The sequence below is a fragment of the Macrotis lagotis genome, chromosome 1, assembly GCF_037893015.1.
Source record: "Macrotis lagotis isolate mMagLag1 chromosome 1, bilby.v1.9.chrom.fasta, whole genome shotgun sequence".
NCBI lineage: Eukaryota > Metazoa > Chordata > Mammalia > Peramelemorphia > Peramelidae > Macrotis > Macrotis lagotis.
Genome location: NC_133658.1, coordinates 906,088,005 through 906,108,125, shown reverse-complemented (window position 1 = coordinate 906,108,125; position 20,121 = coordinate 906,088,005). Strand labels below are relative to the sequence as shown.

The following is a 20,121-nucleotide window of genomic DNA, read 5'->3' as shown; positions in this document are numbered from 1 at the left end:
GCTGACCGAGTGTCCGTGGGCTGGAGGGGAAGCAGTGGGAGGAAGGGGCACCCCCCCCACCCTGCACTACCAGTGCTGGTCACCAGGTAGCAATGTGGCTCCAGGATGCCACCACTGTCTTCCGTGCCAGTGCCCCTCCCTCCTCAGAATGACTTTAGGACTGTGGCAGTACCTCTGACCTCCACTTCTCCCCTGGGCTCTGTAGAACCCAGCCTACTTAAAAGTAAACTACTTAACCTACTTAAAACTAGGCTAAAGCCAAGAGCATCCTGTCCAAGATGGTGTCATGGATAGTCCCAGATGGCTCCTTTCTGCAAGTCCTAGGCACTCTGGCTGCAGCCTGGTGGCTCCTGCGGATGGTCTGCTGGCTGGGCCATGCCCTGATCGTTTATGGGCTGCCCCAGCTTGGCTTGGGCCTTGGGATCTCTCTCAGGAAGCAAGGGGCCTGGGCAGGTGTGTGGGACAGGGAAGGAGGGAAGGTCTGGTGGGGAGGGCAGGCTAGGTAGGGACCATGGACAGAGGACTTCAAATTCTGTCTTGCAGCCCCCCCCCCACAGTGACCCCTTGGGAGTTACTTTCCTTGGGGGTTTCAACTAAGTATCTGACTAGGTTGCCCCAAAGTCTGTCACAGTCTGGAATCTGACTGTAAGACTAAGGTAATTCTGAGAAAGTCATTTTAATCTCTCTGGGCATCAGGGTAGGTTTATTTTTAATTTGTTTTTGTTTTTTTGTAAAATTAGGGGGCAGGGTTGGACCCAAGGATTTCTCTAAGTCCTTGGAAGCTTTACTTCTGATCTGTGCTCTGTGTATTTAGGTGCTCACATCTAGGAACTGGACTTCCCTAGATCAGCATGCTCTCCTTGGACAGGTCCCTTTTTCTGTCTGAGTCTCACTATATAAATTCCTGACTATATAAATTTCCAATTCCTGAGCCATGGAAGCTACACTGAGAAGGAGGAGGTGGAGAGAAAAGGCTCTCTGCCCCTTCTTGGGATTTTCTGTTTGGGATGGGTCCTCCAGTGGGTTCCTTCCCAGGAATCCCCATTTCCAGCCTCTGTTCTCCAACAGTGGTAACCGGGGCCACAAGTGGAATCGGCAGGAGCTATGCTCACGAGGTAAGGGGGGGATCCTGAGGGAAGGAGTGTCCTGGGGCTCTCTGAATCTGACTTTCATGAACCTGTTTGTTTGCATTCCACATACACAGTCCCTTGTATTTTGCGACCTTTCCCTCCTTCACTCTTCCTTACCGGTGCCTTGTTTATTTTTCTAGAGCCTTAGGCTCTGTGTTTGCTTGGAATTTCTATGTAAATATATTCAAGTGTAATCATGAATGTGATATTGTGTGTATAGGGCAGTTAGATGTGCAGTGGATAGAGCACTGGCCTTGGAGTCAGAAGGACCAGAGTTTGAAGCCAGCCTCAGACTCTTGACTTGTACTAACTGTGTGACCTTGGACAAGTTCCTTAACCCTGATTGCCTCATATCCAGGGCCCTCTCCAGTCATTCTGATTCATCTCTGGTCACTGGATCCCAATGGCTCTGGGGAAAAAGGTTGGGGACTTATCATAGCCCCCCTCAATCAGATCCAATTCACATGCTTGTCATGATGTCACCTTTCTGATGTGTCCTTTGAAAACGAAGGACGGGGCAGCTAGATGGCATAGTGGATAAAGCACTGGCCTTGGAGTCAGGAGTTCCTGGGTTCAAATCCAGTCTCAGACACTTAATAATTAGCTAGCTGTGTGGCCTTGGGCAAGCCACTTAATCCCATTTGCCTGGCAAAATCCTAAAAAAAAAAAATGAAGGACAAGCATTATTCTATACATATTATATGCATCCCTACAAATAGATAATGAATAGACAAACAGACATTATATATGGGGGGTGCACCTATATTTGTCCTGGGTATTTCCACTCATGGGTTCCTATGTATTCCCTCACATCCTTCTTGGTCCTATGGATACCTGCTTGTTTGAATGTCTTCTTGAGTCTTCTGTAGTTGTGGGAGGCTCCATGGGTCTGTGTGCCCAAGTCTCACTCAGGCTGAGTCCTTTCCAATTCTGTGTCTGCATACAGCTGGCCCGAAGAGGCCTCAACATCGTACTGGTCAGCCGAGACCTGAGCAAGTTACGTCGAGAGGCAGAGGACATTGGTGAGAGCCAGACTAGAAAGGAGGGATGGGGGTCAGAAGGGAGGTTTGTCAAGGTTCTATGATGGGATCTGCAACCAAAAGGCCTGGGGTTCGGCGCAGCTCTGCCACATGCAAGCTGTGTGTGACCTTGAACCAGTCTCATATCTTCACCTTTTCTTATATATATAAAATAAGGACTGGAACTAAGCTTTCCCTACTGAATTTTCTGAGTTTTCTTACAGAGAGACACCATGGTCGAGAAACAAGAATCATCCAGGTGGACTTCACTGGAGGTTTAGAGATCTATGAGGCAGTTGAGACAGCCCTGGAGGGCCTAGACATTGGTGTTCTAGGTATCCATCCACTCCCTCTTCCCTTCTTAGTCTTGCTGCCCAGAATTTTTTTGGCCCCATTTTCTGACCTGTTTTTGTTGGTTTTTTGGCAGTCAACAATGTTGGCATGGCTTTTCATACATTCCTTAAGCTACTGAATTTTAAGGATGCAGGCAAGGTAGGGGAAACAATATCCCTTCCCTCCCTCTTTTAACTCATCCCCCTTTCCACTTCTCTTGCTTTTTCCAGCTCTTCTTCTCCCCCCTGCTTTTTTTTTTATTGTCCCCTTTCCCCATTATTCATCTCCCCCTTATCTCTCCACCCGTCCAGCCTTTCCAACAAGCCTTGAAATTACTTTATAAAATTAAATCAGAACAGAACTGTGAGTTCCTCTTAACTTTGTGGTCAAAAGTGTTGAGATCCTGTGGACCTAGAAATTCTGAGAAACTTGCTACACTTTGTATCTATTTGTTATTTTATCCATAAATGGGGGTTACTTTGTTTTAATTTGGCCTTGGGTTAACTTGGGGGGGCGGGGAAGGGGATTTGAGTGCTCAGGAACAATTTCCTAGAAGAGATGACACCTGATTTGGGGGAGGGGGAAGCCTTGAAGGATGAGAAAACAAAATCCAACCTGAGAGGTTGCCACTGGGGGAAGGCAGAGATCCTGGGGCCCATGGAAAATAAGAGGTGGGGACAGCTAGGTGGCGCAGTGGATAGAGCACCAGCCCTGGAGTCAGGAGGACCGGAGTTCAAATCCGGCCTCAGACACTTCATAATGACCTAGCTGTGTGGCCTTGGGCAAGTCACTTAACCCCATTACCTTGCAAAAAAAACCTAAAAAAAGAAAAAGAAGAGAAAATAAGAGGTGTCTTCTGTCTTCCCAGTGCTTCACAGACCTGATGAATTGTAACATGCTGTCAGTGACTCAGGTGAGATTGGGGCAGAAAAGAGACAGGGAGCATCTTTGGCAGGGGATGGAAAGGAGTAGTGGGGACTATGGGGAAAGTTCAGGGGACACGTGCTTTCTGTGAATGGAAAATTAGGTAGATTTTGCCTTTTCATCTTCCTCCACAGATGACCCGGATCATCATGCCTCAGATGCTAGCCAGGTAGGTCCCTAGATGTTCCTTTCTTCCTATCCCTAGATTCCTACAATCAAACGTCCTGTCCTGTCTTAAAGATCTAGCCCATCACCCCCCCACCTCCACCTTACACTCCTTTGCCTTTGATGCCCAGACTCAGTTTTTGTCAACTCTGTAGGAGACGTGGAGTGATCATCAACATATCCTCCGAGGCTGGCAAACTTCCTGTCCCATATTTAACTTTATATGCTGCTACAAAGGTAAATGAATCCCATGTCTGAAAGAGAACAGACGTGGTGCATTTGTAAGGGACTAGGAACAAGGAGAAGGGGCAGGCATCAGGGTGAAATGATGTAGAGTTGAGAGACGTGGGGTAAGGGGAATGTCTATTCTGTCCCTGATCCCCTCAAAGTCCTTGGACAACCTGCTCTTGCAGTGTTAGTTCTCTTATATAATAAACAAGGGTAATAGCTATGATTCCTATCAGTGACCTTCACCTCATTCACCCACTACTTTTATAGGTTCAGAATTTATTTAATAGGAGGCCTCATAGAGTAATAAAGCCAAGCGAGTCAATGGCATAGTGTTGCATTACCAAGCAGTCCCTCAGGTGCTTCCTGAGAGATAACAGTGGAAGGTGACATTCACTTTTTTCTCTTTTATTATTAATTAATGATAAACATTAACTCTGTGGCTCAGCACTTTTGGATAGCAGTAAAACAACCAGTTCTTGTCCTACACTTAGGGGGAGGTGGGGTGTCATCATTTTGAAATCCAGAAAGTTCTAAAGAGGACCAGGAGGGAAATAAAGACCAGTCAGTCTAGGTGTCTCTAAAAAATGGTGACCGCAGCTAGAACTTTTTCTGTTTAGGGAAGAACTAGGGACACTGGAAGTTGCAGAGGCAAATATAGTCTTGGGCAACTAGATGGCACAGTGGATGGAGACTAAGACCTAGAGTTAGGAAGACCTCAAATACTGACTGTGTGACTTTGAGTCACTTCACCCGTGTTTGTCTCAATTTCCTCATCTGTTAAATGAGCTAGAGAAGAAAATGGCAAACCACACCAATATCTCCACCAAGAAAATCCCAAATGGGGTCATGGAAAGTCAGACACAACTGATACAAACTCAACAATAATAAAGCTCCCTAACAATCAGAGCTATTAAAAAATGAAATGAGGGGCAGCTAGGTGGTGCAGTGAATAGAGCACCAGCCCTGGAGTCAGGAGGACCTGAGTTCAAATGTGGCCTCAGACACTTAAAGATTGCCTAGTTGTGTGACCCTGGTCAAATCACTCAACCCCATTGCCTTGCCCCCCCCCCCCAAATGAACCATCACCCAAAATATAGGCTGCCCGTCAGTAAAAGTCTTTAAGCAAGAACTAGATGACCATCTATCAGTTGCATTAGAGAAGGGATTCTTCAGGTATGGGATGACTTCTGAGATGCCTTCTCACTTGAGAATTCTGGGATGTCTTGTGGAAACTCTTTCTATTCAGATTCTTTGTTCTGTGTCCCAAAGTGCCCTCCTGGTCCTGAAAGTCTATTATTTAAGGTCTTTTTCAGCTTTGACACTGTGTATTCTTAAGTCCTCTCCCAATCCTGACTTTCTCTGTTCTAAAATCCACAACTCCACCACACACACACACACACACACACACACACACACACACACACACACAGACACACACACACCTCTGACATTCAATATTCTAAGGGTCCTCTCATGCTCTCTTAATTTGATTTTCTTTATTCTACGGATCCTCTCAGTTCTGATATTTTCTGTTCCAAAAATACTCTCAAATCTGACATTCCCTTTACAGACCCTTCCAGTTTAGACTTATTCTATTCTAAGACCATTCCTGATATTCTCTGTTCTGGGGCCCCTCCCTGATCTGATCTTCTCTATTTTAAGAACCCTTTTGGCTCTGATATTCTCTGTTCTATAAGGCATCCTCAGCCCTGATGTTCTAAGGACCCTCTCAGCCCTGATATTTTATGTTCAAAGTGCTCTCCCAGCTGGAATATTCTGTGTTCTAAATGTCCTCCCAGTTCTAACTTTCCATGTTCTGAGGTCCCTCTTAGTTTTTTCCTTGGTAAATTTAATATAAATGTTTAAAACTGTACATGAGAGACATTCATAGCTCAAATATAATCACCAATTATACATAGATGTGAAATCATGCAAAATGTATTTCCATATTAGCCATTTTGAAAAAAAAGCAAAAAATAAAGAATGTAAGAAAATTATTTTTCAACTTATATTCAAGAATTCATCAATCCTTTCTCTCTAGAGGTGTAAATCACTTTTTCATCATCATGAGTCCTTTGACATTATCTCAAATCATTGTATCAATCAGAATGACCAAGTTTTTCATAGTCATCATCTTTTTTTTTTTTTTTTTAGCAAGGCAAATGGGGTTAAGTGGCTTGCCCAAGGCCACACAGCTAGGTCATTATTAAGTGTCTGAGACCGGATTTGAACCCAGGTACTCCTGACCCCAGGGCTGGCTCTTTATCCACTGCGCCACCTAGCCACCCCAATAGTCATCATCCTTACTGTTGTTACTGTGCTCTATGACCTCCTGGGTCATCTCACTTCAGTTTGTATCAGTTCATATGGGTTTTGCCATGATTTTCTGGAACCATCACCCTTATTATTTCCCTAATGGCATTCCGTCTCAATCATATATCACAACTTGTTCAGGCATTTCCCAGTGGATGGGCAGCCCCTCAGTTTTCAATTTTTTCAAATCTGGCCTCAGACACTTACTAGCAGTGTGACCCTGGGCAAATCACTTAACCCTGTTAGCCTTAGTTCTTCATCTGTAAAATGAGCTGGAAAAGGAACTGGCAAACTACTCTAGTATCTTTGCCAAGAAATTCCCAATGGGATCACAAGGCGTTACACATGACTCTTAACTTGGACATAACTCTGAGGAAAACAAGGGTGAAGTGACCAGGGTCACATAACTAGTACATGTCTGAGGCCAGATTTAAACTCAGGAAGATGAGTGCTCCTGAATCTAGGTCCAGAATTCTATCGGTTGCACCACCTAGCTTTCTAATTGTTGGGCTTGGGTCCAACTTGCACTTTTCTTTCAGATTTTTTTGGTAGTGATTTTCACACTGTTGTCTTCCACTCAGTTTATGTCTTGGTCTCCCTAGCCACTGTGGTAGCTTTTTATGGTCAAGGGTTTTTCTTTTATTGTTTTTGGTTGGTGTGTGTTTTTATGTGTTTATTTTTCCCACCTACTTCTAGACTTTGAACTTTATATATTACATTTTAATCCCAGAGGAGGAGAGGCAGTGTTCATATTCTGTTTTTAGAGCTAGTCCTTGGAGTTCAAGTTTTCATTGATGTGATTCACTTCACACCTAGATGGTGTGATCTGGGTACAGGAGCCCTTGTTTTCCTGATCTGTATTCTGGGCTAGGCCCAGGACAGGTTCCTGCTGTCCTGTAGCCACCAGCCCTAGTGTTCCTCTTGATGCTTGAATTCTGACCAGGTCCCCTGCTTCCCTACAACCAAAAGTACTACCACTCTCAGTCTTTGAACTTTGATCAAAGTCCCTGCTTCCTTGGGACCAATCCAACTACCAGTTGGAACTGCAAATGGGCCATAATGTTGCCAATCACCTGTTGTTTCAAAAGCTCCCCTATAATCTGTTTCTGATCAGTTGTGTAAGCCCCTTATCATCTCTGTACTGGAAGCTGGCAAAGATGCTGTTGATAATGTCATCAGTTGCTTCCACAGCCCACCATTGGTGCCCCTGCCACTCTCTGGGCTCTCATCCACCCCAAGGTTATAAACCTTTCCTGCTGACCTCTTAAGTTGTCTTAGGCTGGAAAAATGTCTTCCCTGTGACCTTTTGTTGACTTTGCTGCTCCAAAATTTGATTTGAGGCATTATTAGAGTTGTTTGGCAGGAAATGGTAGGAGAGTTCAGCTGGCCTGTACTCTACCACTTTGGTTCCTCCTAGTTCTGACATGCTGTTCTCTAAGACCCTCCTGTCCCTCCATACTGGCTCTGTCATCTCTGTTATCAAGTTCCTCCAATCTTTGTTATTCCCTTTCCTAGGGTTCCTTCCATCTCTGATATTCTCTATTCTGACCTCAGGAAACCTCTCACTGTCCTGCAGTCTTAGACATGAGGCTCTGACATTCCTTTGCCTAGAAGTCTTGTTTGTTATCCCTGGGAAAGGGAACCTTGACCCGGGATGGAAGAAAACCCAAGGGCATTGATATGCTTGACCCAGACCCCCAAGCTTTGGGGGATTCAGAGGATGATTTCTAGAATAAGTGATTAAAGAGGTGAGGAAGAAATGGTGTTCGCAGAACACCAGCAGGGCTGCAGCAAGGCCAGATCTTGCCAAAATAGCCTTATTTCCTGTTAGGTAGGGCATAAAACTAGCCCTGATCAAGGGTATTCAATAGATAGTGTTAACCTGGGTCTCACCAAGGTGTTTGATAGCATCTCTCATGATGTTGTGGAAAAGAGAAAAAATGTATACCAAACAGCTGCTTGATTGATACCATAGAGTCCTGGACCTTCCTAACTATGTGGCCCTGGGCAAGTCCCTTAATCTCTGCCTCAGTTTCCTCTTCTATAAAATGAGGATTATAATAAGAACTGATCTCAAGCCACTTGAATGAACAGACTCAAAGTGTTAATCATTGATGGTTTGATGTCTTCTTGGAAAGAGGTCAACTGTGGAGTGCCACAGGGATCTGTGCCAATTCTGTTCAATATTTGTTGTTTTTAACTTTGACTTGCATGAAGGTACAGTTGAAATGTTTATTCAAATATGTAGATAAGCCTAATTTGGGAGAGGAAGGAGAATCATCTACTTTGTGCTAAGCACTCTATTTAAAAAAAAATCTCAATTGGTCCTCACAACAGCCCTGGGAAGTATGCCTCTTTTATAAATGAGGAAACCGAGGCAGAGATAAACTGACATGCTTAGGGTCACACAGCTAGGAAGCATGTAAGGCTGGATTTGAACTCAGGTCCTCTTGCTTCTAAGCCCAGTGTTGTCTCCAAGCCAGTGCTCCCCTAATAACAGCGGATGACAGAGCCAGGATCCAAAGGGTCTTGGCAGACTAGAGCATTGAGGGGAATCTAGTAAAAGATGAAGTTGTATAGGATCGAACACAGCTTTACATGCAACACACAAATCCTCTTGGTTGGTTGGACAGCAAACTGAAAAAGATCTAGAGGTTTCAGTGGATTGCAAGCTCAGTATCTGGTATTACCATGATCTGCAGCCAAAAAGCTAGCTAGAACTCGAGCTCCAGGAAGAAGGCCATAACGTGTTCCAGTATCAAGTTGGTGATCAGTGGCAGCTCGCTGTACTCTCCTCTGGCAGGACCACATCAAGACATGTTCAATTCAGGGAGAAAACGGACAGTAAGGAACACATCCAGAGAAATGCTCCCAGGATGGTGAGGGGGTCTCGAGGACTTGCCATATGAGGCCTGTTCAGTAATCTGGGAAAGTTTCTTTGGAGCCCCCCCCAGATGCTAGGACTCCCCGTTCCCCACAAAAACACAACCTTGCTTTGTTGACTTTAATGAGGTTTATTTAGGAATAAAGTCACTAGGTGGCGCCAAAGTGTGTAAGTGCTGGGCCTAAAGTCAGGAAGACTCATCCTGTGTTCAAATTTGGCCTCAGCCCCTTACTAGCTGTGTGACCCTGGACAAGTCACTTTACCCTGTTTGCCTCAGTTCCCTCATCTGTCAAATGAGCTGGAGAAGGAAATGGCAAAAAACACTCCAATGAAAAATCGGACCGGGGTTAAAAACTGACTCAACAGCAAATCTTTAGGGATATATTTTCTCTTCAGGTAACATATAAACTCCTTGAGCTTCTATGAGCAGTGACAGAAAAGTCAGTTCTTCTGGCATGTATGACATAGCTGGGAGACTACATAGTGCAGTGGATAGAGCGCATTCCAGAGTCAGAGGAGCCGCATTCAAACCCTGCAGCTGACTCATCACTTATGTGAACGCAGGCAAGAAAATAGGTCATTGAGTTGTTTCAGTTGTGTCCGACTCATCAAGACCCCATTTGGAGTTTTCTTGGCAGAGATATTGGAGGAGCTTTGCATTGTCTTCTCCAGCTCCATTTTACAGATGGGGACACTGAGGTAGATAACATTAGGTGACTTGCCCAGGGCCACACAGTTAGTAAATGGCTAAGACTGGATATGAACTCTGGAAGATGAGTCTTCTGGACTCCTGAACTGGTATCTTATGTGCTGTGACACCACCTAGAAGCCCCAGGGACTAATGTTTGTCCTTCACATCCAAGGAGATGAAGCATGTGAATTAGATTTGAGCGAGGGGATGCTGTGCTAAGTCGCCTGCCTCACTTTCTCCTCCCAGGTACTGGTTCTTTCTGGTTTTGCATCCTTAGCATTTAGGATGCTTCCATAGAAGCCAAGATTTAGAGCAGAAAAGTATCTTCAAAGTCCATCTTATTCAGACCCCTCATTGTACAGCTAAAGAAGCTGAGGCCTAGAGAAATAATTTGCCTGAAGTCACACAGCTATTAAATGGCTGCATAGGGATATGAATTCAGTTTTTCTTCTGCCTCTAAATTCAGAATACCTTCCTTCCATGCTGCTTCTCAGACTCTCCCACTGAGCTTTTGTAGTGTAGTCACCCTTGAATAAATGTGTGAAACATAGTATATGGGCACTTAATTAATACTTGTTGATTGGTTGAATTTCCTCTATCAAAGGAAGAGTTGTTCATCCTCAAAAGGGGGATCAGAGAGTCAGGGCTGAGGGGAAGAGCTGGGCAGGGAAGACTTCCCAGAAGAGTCCAGCGTAGGAGGGAGGCCAGAAACATTGTGGAAAAGCTCAGAGAGGGCAAAGAGCCCTGGAGACCAGGGTGGTCAGGAAAGACTTCCTGGAAGGGAGAAATCTGACCCAGACTCTGAATGACACAGGAAATTCTTGAGGTCAGCGGAAAAATTCCATTATTGTTTTGAGAACCACAGGGCAAGCTAGGTGGCACCATAGGGCCTGGCGTCAGGAAGACCCATCTTCATGAGTTCAAATCTGGTCTCAGACACTAGCCGTGTGACCCTGGGCAAGTCACTTCACCCTATTCACTTCAGTTTCCTTATCTGTAAATGGGATGGAGAAGGAAATGGCCAACCACTCTAGGATCTTTGTCATTTTGTGGACAAGCTTTATCAGTTCAGTTTGTGACAAAGGGAGTCATGAAAAGTAGAATATGATTGAAACACCTGAACAACAGAACTTGAAAATTGTCCCCTGAAGAGAAGTCAGCTTTAGACTCTAGGTAGAACAGTGACAAGCTGGAGAAGGTGCTGATGGGAACCTTGCCTCTGTGGTGTTTCAAACCCTTCCTAGCCAGGCTTGCACCTCTATTCTCAGCATTATTATACATGAGCATAGTAGGCTCACAAAAGGAGAATGAGAAGGGCCCTCTGAGCCTATCCCCTCAATTTACAGATGAGGAAACTGAGGCTTGGGAAGTTTAAGTGACTTACCCACAGTCCCACAAAGTGCTAAGTCTCAGAAATTGGATTTGAAGCCAACCTTCTCCCCACAGGACTCTGTAGTAGTCTCCTATCTATCCTAGGCATTCTAGAGGCCAGCAGAGTTGACTTTCTAACTGCTGCCCACAGAGGACATTGTACCCCCCTGCCTTGATTCCTGTACTGCTCTTCCTACTCATCTCCACCTCTTAACTTCCTCCAAAGCTTAGCTCAAAAATCATTCTCTGTATGAGGTCCTTCCTGGATCTTTCACCCTACCTCAGGGACTGGTGCTTCCCCTATTAATTACAATTGCATGGTATTTAATAAATAATAGGAATTAGCATTTATATGACACTAGAAGGTGTGCAGCATGCTTTACAAATATCTCATTTAATCCTGACAGGAACCTTGGGAAGTAGGTGGATTTTTATATCCATTTTACAGATGTGGGGTTTGAAGCAGAGATAGAGATAAGTGACTTGCCCAGGGTCCCACAGTCTGTCTAAGGCAGAATTTGCCTTCAGATTTTCTTGAATCCAGATCCAGCAGCCTATCCTCTGAACCATTAGCTGCTTATGTTTGATGTGTATGCCTATGGACTTATGTTTCTCAGGACAGAATGGAAGCCACTTGAGGGCAGGGATTGCCTTATCTCCAGTGCCTAGGAGATCCCTGGCAAATAGTCAATTAAATGCTTCCAAGTTGTTTGATTGCTTTGGGGTTTGTTTGTTTTTTTTTTGATGTTGTTGTTTTTGTTTTTAGGTTTTTTTGCAAGGCAATGGGGTTAAGTGACTTGCCCAAGGCCACACGGCTAGGTCATTATTAAGTGTCTGAGGCTAGATTTGAACTCAGGTCCTCCTGACTCCAGGGCCGGTGCACTATCCACTGCACCACCTAGAACCAGATCTATTTAGCCCAAAGAAGAAAGGGTTTTGTATAGGATTTGAGAAATCTCCTCTAGGATATGGAAGTTTATCATAGAGACAAGAATTAGTCTTTCTCTCCTTGAACCCAGGGGTTCAGAACGAGGAGCAGGGAGGTGCCAGGGCAGAACAAGAGTCCTATCAATGAGAGCTACCCCCAAGTGGGCTTCTTAGGGAGGTAGTGAGCTCCCCATCCTTAGAGGTCTTTAAGGAGAGGCTGGAGGACTACTTCTCAGTTAAGGGCGTACTGAGGATTCCTCTTCAGGGAGGTACTCTGGGTCCCTTCTGAGACTAAAATCTGGGATTCTTCTTCTCTTACTCCTAGGCTTTTATAAATAGCTTTTCTCAGGCCTTAGCCATGGAATACCAGTTCTCTGGCATCACTGTGCAGGTATGGGTGTGGGTGTGAGTATGTTTGTTCCTCTGGGATTGTTCGGGCATGAAAGGATGGGAATGGGAAGTCTGTAAGGAGCTCAGAGAAGGGGAAGAGTTTGGGAAGAGGACAAAGGAGTCAAGTTAAATGGGACTGGTGAGAGGTTTGTAGGTTTGGTGAGGTTACAGGAGGTTGGGGCAGGTTGGGTGAGCAGGAAAAGGGAAAGAAGTAATGGGAGATGGTTAGGATGAGAGATGTGACCTTTTCATCCATTTATCCATTTCTTCCTCCAGACCCTTACCCCTCTGATAGTTTCCAGCAACATGACTCAGCTACCAGCCATTAAATTCTTTGTGAAGGACTCAGATGACTTCGTCAGAGAGGCCTTGGACACAGTAGGAGTCTCTAACTTCACCACAGGATGTTTCCTACACTTTGTCCAAGTGAGTGACTGGGGTGCCCATTGGGTTGAACTAAGAGGGAAGGTGTCCAGATCAATTCCTGGGTGGAGGGGTTGGCTAAGGAAATAAGGAAGGACACAAGCATTCATTAAGCTCCTCTTACAAACCAGCCCTTGACAAAGGTCTCATTTGATCCTCACAACCCTAGGAAGGTAGATTCTATCACTATCCCCATTTTTCAGTTGAGGAAATTGAGGTAGACAATCATTTAGTGACTTGTCCAAGGTCACACACTGGCAAGTTTCTGAGTGAATTTGAACTCCCAGACTCCAGACTCAGATCTCTAAGCACCATCACCTATCTGTATGCACTTAGATAGAAGTTTGGTTTTTGGTGTTGACTGGGGAGTAGGGGGAAGAAAAACAAAATTTTAATTTTTTAAAAAAAATTTTCCTTCTAGTTTTTAAAAAATTAAATCTAATTTCCTCTCTTTCCCACTTCTTCTGCCCCTTGAAAAGGGATAAAAGCCCTTGCAATAAGTATGTCTAGTCAAGCAGAGCAAATTAAAATTTTTTTTTTAAATTTGGTTTTTTGAACAAAAGCAATGAGCTTCGGGGAAGAATGGGAGGCATGAATGAAGTCAAGTCTGTCCCTGTTGTGATGTCATGGAAGTAAGCATTGGATTTGGATTCAGGTCCTAGCATTACCATCTGTTGGCCCCTTCATCAGTCACCTTGCCCAACACACATCTGACACCTTACTGAATTAGGAAATTCCAGTCCTGGCTAGGAGATCTGGAGTAATTCACTGAATATTTCCAAGGCTCAATTTCCATATCTGTAATTTGAGGGGATGGCTCAGGGACCTCCTTTCCTTCCAGCTCTGTGATTCTAAGACTTAAATCTCCAAAATTCAGGCTTTTTTCACATATGAAATGAGAGTAGCTTTGACCCAGGTGATCTCCATGGTTCCTTATAACTCTGAGTCCCCCTCTTGGGGAATCCTGGTGAGATCACACCCTCTCCCAATGCAAGTTGTCTGCCATCTAGGGCTCTGGATTGCCTGGGTTCCACAACCCGTCAGTATCAGTGCTGGGTGTGGGCTGAGGGAGTAGGGGAAAGAAAAACAAAATTTTAATTGACCTCTTAGCCTTTCAGTCACATTGCTTCTGGAATACTTGAATGTTCTCAGAAAGTTTGTCAGATAAACCACCCCTGTGAGGCTGACAGTGAATCTTGAGGTCGTGAAAGAAATGCCCCCCACCAGACTTCCAAAAGCCAAATTGAAACCCTTTTTTAGGTACAAGTAAGTTGTCATAATATTAGACAGGGCAGTGGGAATTCCCTTACCTGGAGCCCTTTTGTCCAATGACCTAATCTTCAAGAACTTAGCTTTTGATGGGGCTCAGGTTTAGGACACATGACTCCCTAGAACTTAGTTATCAAGAAACCTGCCAATTCTACAAAATCCAAGGATGCAGGATGCATTTATCTAGAACCCATTGTAGGTAACTGTTGTTTAGGACTCTTATCAATAGCCTAGAATGTAGGTATATGGAACTTGGAGACTACAAGCCAGCTCTCAAGAACTCAGTCCTTCTGAATTCAGAAGAACACAGGGATGACTTAGTTATTTGGCACATTGTTCTCTAGAAGTCATTGATCCAGAACAGAATCAAGAATCCAACAGGACCCCAAAAAGAAACACCCTAGCTCCAAGCGGTGTGGGCATCACAAAATGAGTGTTCACAAGCTTCTGCAATGCTCCTCAGAGGAGAACCCATTTGAGGATTTACTCTGAACTTATTGACTCTAGTTCAACACAAAATTCTTTGGTTCTGGTGTTCTGTTCTCCAAGCCAGAGAAGACTAGAATCAGCATATTAGAGAAGCACAGATAACTCACTGAAAGAGGATGTACTCAGGATGTAGACCCAGACATAATGTTTAGGACATGGCCTATGTGGGAATTTGCTCTGCTTGACTAGACATACTTATTACAAGAGCTTTTATCCCTTTTCAAGGGGTGGGAAAAGTGGGAAGGAGTGGAAATTAGATTTAATTTTTTAAAAATTATAAGGGAAAAAAATTTTGAAAAAAAGATTAGAAGGGGGCATAGAGTTAACTAGTGAAGGGCAAGGTGGTTGATGGAAATAAGTAATGGAAGCAAAAGACAAATACAAAAGACAACAAAAAGGTTGGGCTCCAGAAAGCCGAGTCCTTGGAGATTAGGATGTTGGGTAAATGGGCTCTGGATAAGTTTCTACTGTCCCATCTAATATTAGGATGATAAGCTTGCTTACCAAGGTATCCATAAGTTAGCCCAAGTTTTATTCAGAGGCAGAGACATGGCTGAGCTTTTTTGAGATTGCTGAGGCAATCAGCTCTAAGTGACTTATCTAGGGTCATCCAGCTACTATGTGTAAGAGACCAGATTTGAACTCCAATCCTCCTGACTCCAGGATCAATACTGCCATCTATCTGCATCAGTGAGACAGTTTAGAAAACTCATCCATTTTTTTTCAAAAGAAAAAGAAGGGGGTGGCTAGGTGGCACAGTGGATAGAGCACCGGCCCTGGAGTCAGGAGTACCTGAGTTCAAATCTGTACTCAGACACTTAATAATTACGGAGCTGTGTGGCCTTAGGCAAGCCACTAAACCCCATTGCCTTGCAGAAAAAAACTCTAAAAAAAAAAAAAAAATTTTGATCATATAATCATAGACTGTAGTGCAGGCAAGGATTTTGCATAATGACTTTGAGTCTAGTTGCCTCATTTTATGGGAAGATGTGATTAGAAAGGGCACAAGATGGAAAAGACATGGTGAGAATGCAGTGTCTGAAAAAGATCTGGGGGTGTTAGTGGACCACAAGCTCTGTATGAGTCAGCCTTATAATGTGGTACCCCAAAAAGTCAATCTTGGTTCATGTAAAGTAGGGCAGACCTTTCAAGAATAAGAGGGTTGTAGTTCCCTGTACTTCATCAGGAAGTCTGTATTCAATTCTGAGAAGGCCTGGAGAATGCCCAGTGATGGGCAGCCAGGATGGGGAAGAGCATAGCATCCAGGTTATATGATCATTTGAGGGAATTGATGGTATTTAATCTGGAGAAAGTGCGGGGGGCGGTCACGCTGGCTATTTTCTATTACTTTCATGAGGTAGATGATTTAGCCATGTTCTTTGGCCTCAGAGGGCAAAACTGGGAGCAGAGGGACTGGGGGGAGGGGGGAGAGGAAGGAGGGACTGCAAAGTGGCCAATTTTGGCTTGAGATCAAGACAAGCTTCCTGACAATCAGAACCTTCCCAAAGGTCAATGGGCTGCCTTGAGAGGCGAGTTTCCCTTCCTTGGAAGTCTTGAAGCCAAGGCTAAAGGACCATCTTGCTGGGTATGTTCTAGGGAAGATTCTGTTCCTGTATAGGATGAAGTAAATGACCTCCGAGATGATTCCCCAGTGACTGAAGGGAAGGGCATGAGTAGACTGGACCCCTCCTCCCTCCCCCCGCCCCAGGCCATCTGACTCCTTCCTCTTCACAGAACTGTCCACCCCAGTCGCGGGGCTGTGGAGCAGAGAGGCAGAATCCTCTTTATCCACTGCTTCCTGTGAGCAAAGCCTTGAAGTGAATAGACAGTGTCAACAGCATGGCAGATAATGCCAAACCACTACAAAGAGCAGGGACATCATGTTAAGTTGTGAGTGGGTACTGTAGAAGCCAGAAGCTGCCTCCCAGATTGGATACAGTGATACTGTTAGCAACAAGAAGTCAGACAGCATAAGTACAGGGGGCAGCTAGGTGGCCCTGCAAAATAGAGAAGACACGTGTTTTGAGTTCAAATCCCACCTCAGACACCTACTAGTTGTGTGACCCTGGGCAAGTCATCCAACTCGTTTGCCTCGTTTCCTCATCTGGAAAAAAATAAGCTGGAGAGGGAAATGGCAAACCACTCCAGTATCTCTGCCAAGAAAACTCCAAATGGGGTTATGGAGAGTTGGACACAACTGAAACCGTCAACAAATAAATATACGAGTATACTTTCTCTACTCCTTTTTTTTGTTTGTTTTTGCAGGGAGACAGGGTTAAGTGACTTGCCCAGGGTCACACAGCTATGTAATTATTAAGTGTCTGAGGCCAAACTCCAGGGCCGATGCTCTATCCATTCTGCCATCTAACTGCCCCTTCTCTACTATTTTTCACATCAGAAGGGAGAGGAATGGGAGAAAGCATTTCTATAACATTTGCCACTGTACTAAGCACTTTTCAAATGAATTCTCATGACAACCCTACCATTACTATCCTCATTTTGAAGCTGGGGAAACTCAGGGAGAGTGAGGTTAAGTAACTAGCCCAGTCACACAGCTAGAAGATTCTAAGACCAGATTTGAACCCAGTGCTTCCTGACTCCAAGCTCAGCACTCTATCCACTGCATTACTAGCTGCCACATCCTCAGCATTCTCTGGTTCCTTCCAGAACTTCATTGTAAGGAGCAGGCCCTTTCCAGAATGCACTGAAGACTCAGCTACATAGTACTTCCTCTATTTTTTCCCTTTCCTATTTACAGCTTCCTTTTAATTGTTTTTTCCCCCATTAGAGTGGAACCTTCTTGAGGCTAGGGTCTGTCTTTGTTTCTACTTGAATTTGCATTTTCAATATTTAGCAAATTTAGGACATAGCAAGATCTTATAAATGCTTATCGGCTAACTGGCAGTATAACGTATAGCGTGAATATGGAAGAATAACTAGAATCATGGAATTGGGAGATACTTAGAACTAGCAGTGACTTTGGGAAAGAACTTGGACCACAGAATGGCAGAGCTGGGAAGTTTCCTGAGAACAAAGAATATCAGAAGTAGAAGAGACCTTGTAACAGATAATGTAAGAGTTGGGAGGGACTTTGAATAGGAAATGTCAGGGTTCTTACAATGGGATTCAGTGCTGAGGGGCCTTAGAACTTGGAATGCCAAGGTCCTTAGAACAGGGGATGTCAAAGCTGGGAAGGCCCTTAGAACAGGGGATGGCAGAGCTGGGAAGGACCTTAGGGTAGGTAAAGTCAGGGCTCTTAACTAATGGGGATCTTTCTCTACCTCCTCCTTTCTCCCAGCTTTCCACTCTTAGAACTGGGAGGACCTTAGAGATCATTTAGTCTAGAGATGTCAGACTCCTGGCCCAAAAAATATCCAAGTGCTGCCCAAACTAGATTAAAATGTCATTGGGAGGTCGGCTAGGTGACGCAGTGGATAAAGCACCGGCCCTGGAGTCAGGAGTACCTGGGTTCAAATCCAGTCTCAGACACTTAATAATTACCTAGCTGTGTGGCCTTAGGCAAGCCACTTAACCCCATTTGCCTTGCAAAAACCTAAAAAAAAAAATGTCATTGGGAAATGATGACCAAAGTCAATAAAACTCCCTTGTCTAGTTAATGCTCATTGGTGATGGCCTAAGTCAGCAGTTATGTAGAAGACTGTTTCACCCAGAGTTGTCTGAGGAGGCCCCACCTAAGTCCAGGCCAGATGGGTCTGGGAGCCAGGCCGAGGCTGGAAGCATCCTCTGACCATTCTGCACCCTCCTTTTCTTAGAGCTTGCTGCTGTGGCCGCTGTTGTCCAGCTATAAGTACATCTTTCCGATTCTTGAGTTCTGTTTTCCACTTGAAGCATTCAGAAGATCCTGAAGAAGTTCTGGGAAGGAGGTTGAAGCTGAATTGGAGGCCCTTTGTCATGGGAGGAGATGGGGGCTATTGGTGGGATGAGAGGGGCAAACACAGGGTTTTCTTCTCATTGGCTCACCTCTTTATCCTGCTTTCTAGGGTCCCTTCCAGGAGAAACCCTGGGCCCAGAGAAGTAGCAGCTGTAACTTGCCATAATAAATTTTTTTCCTTTAGCCTCATTTCCATCTTATCCACTGTTGGATGGTCAAGCACACTCACCCCCCATCTGGGAACAACCAGGTCCATGGTCCAGATAGCAGTCCTAGGTTTGAATCCCACCTCCACCCTTCTTCACTCCTTGATCTGCTGAGTGGGGTCCAGAAGCGGCAGCCTGACCTCTTTTCCCCATAGATTCTGGGAGCAAAGAGGACAGGAAGTGGGGGGGGGGTGAGGCCATATCCCCTTCCCTCCTCCTCCCTCTCTTCCTCCCCATCTCCTTTTCCCCCTCCTTTGCCCCTTTTCTCCTCATCTTCCTCCCCTTCCTGCTTTCTCCCAGCTCCCCACTCATACAGGCTGCGGGGTGGGGGGTGGCAGTGCTATCAATACACTGAGGTGATTTTCAGGCCCCCAAGAGCTCTCAATCTTGACCTCATCCCCAGCTTTGCTCTGGGCAAAGTAGCTTCCCTTTTCTGGGCTCATTTCCCCTTCTGTGAAATTAGGTGAGAAGGGAAGGATCATGACCGGTCTCTCAAGTCCTGTGTCAGCTCCTGGTACCAGTTCCCTTGTGTTTGCTCTAACCTCAGATCTTACATTCTGAGTCTTGGGTTCAAGTGGGATCTTGCCCCCTATATGGGTGGTCACCCTTTCAGTTTTTTGATGGCATCAAAGCCAAGGCTCAGAGAGGGGAATGCTTTCACCCAAAGCTGTTTACCAAGCCCACCTAGAAAGGGCCAAAGCCAGGAACCTTGCATCTCAAGGCTCCCTCCCTTCCCTGCTGCCCTCCACCATGCCTGCCACAACCCCCTCCTTCTGTATGCCTCCCCCCAATGCCCTCACAGCCCCTTCCTTCTATATGCCTCCCCCAATACTCCCACAGTCTCCTCTCTGCTCCCCCACAACCCCTTCCCTGCATTTCTGATACAACCCCCTCCCCCAGCAACATTCCCCCTGTCAAAGCACCAGCTTGCACTTCACCCCCCTCCCAACACCTCTAGCTGGAAGTAGGGAGGGGTGACTCCCAGAGGCAGAATTTGGCCCTCACCCTTGGCTGCCTTTAGCTATCTCCCTTCCCCCTCCCCCTGAGGAAGAAAAACAAGGAAACAAATCAAATTCCTGTCTCCGTCTCAGGGCCTCTGGGGACTCTGGAGGGAGACACAGATTCCCCGAGTGTCAGGGCAGGAAAGGACCTCAAAGGTCATTTTGGCCAAGTCAGCTTGACAGATGGGGAAAATGAGGCCAGGGATAGGGGTGTGAACTAGTGAGGCAGAAGATGGGTAGGGCCCAGCCTCCAACTCCTAGCTCCTAGAGCAAGGGTTTTTTCTCACTTTATTAGGTTAGAAGCTGAGAAGAAGAGATTAGAGATCTTGCCTTCCCTTCACTGCTGTAGAGCTCCCCCTAACCCCCCTGCCTATCAGGGATCAGCACAGGAAGGCTTCTTGGAAGCAGCCAGTGTGGCAGTCCAGGTGTGGCAGCTCCGGTATGTGAGGAGCCCAGCTAAGAG

General features: G+C 45.4%; 1 protein-coding gene across 1 annotated transcript; it reads left to right on the top strand.

Moving 5' to 3' along the window:
- Positions 1–81: 81 nt before the first annotated feature.
- Positions 82–18,634, top strand: LOC141509622 (very-long-chain 3-oxoacyl-CoA reductase-like). Its single transcript, XM_074219298.1, has 11 exons — positions 82–453; positions 1,069–1,115; positions 2,077–2,152; positions 2,374–2,484; positions 2,577–2,641; positions 3,351–3,395; positions 3,541–3,575; positions 3,727–3,808; positions 12,314–12,379; positions 12,655–12,804; positions 18,333–18,634. Exons 1-11 carry the CDS (start codon positions 279–281, stop codon positions 18,423–18,425), a joined length of 945 nt encoding a protein of 314 aa, XP_074075399.1. The 5' UTR covers positions 82–278; the 3' UTR covers positions 18,426–18,634.
- Positions 18,635–20,121: the final 1,487 nt, after the last annotated feature.

Excerpts from the sequence above, each read along its gene's own strand:
- LOC141509622 (XM_074219298.1), top strand. The coding sequence starts at position 279 with ATGGTGTCATGGATAGTCCCAGATGGCTCCTTTCTGCAAGTCCTAGGC. Across the intron at positions 2,642-3,350 it reads ATTTTAAGGATGCAGGCAAG|TGCTTCACAGACCTGATGAA; the intron begins GTAGGGGAAACA and ends CTGTCTTCCCAG. Across the intron at positions 3,396-3,540 it reads ACATGCTGTCAGTGACTCAG|ATGACCCGGATCATCATGCC; the intron begins GTGAGATTGGGG and ends CTTCCTCCACAG.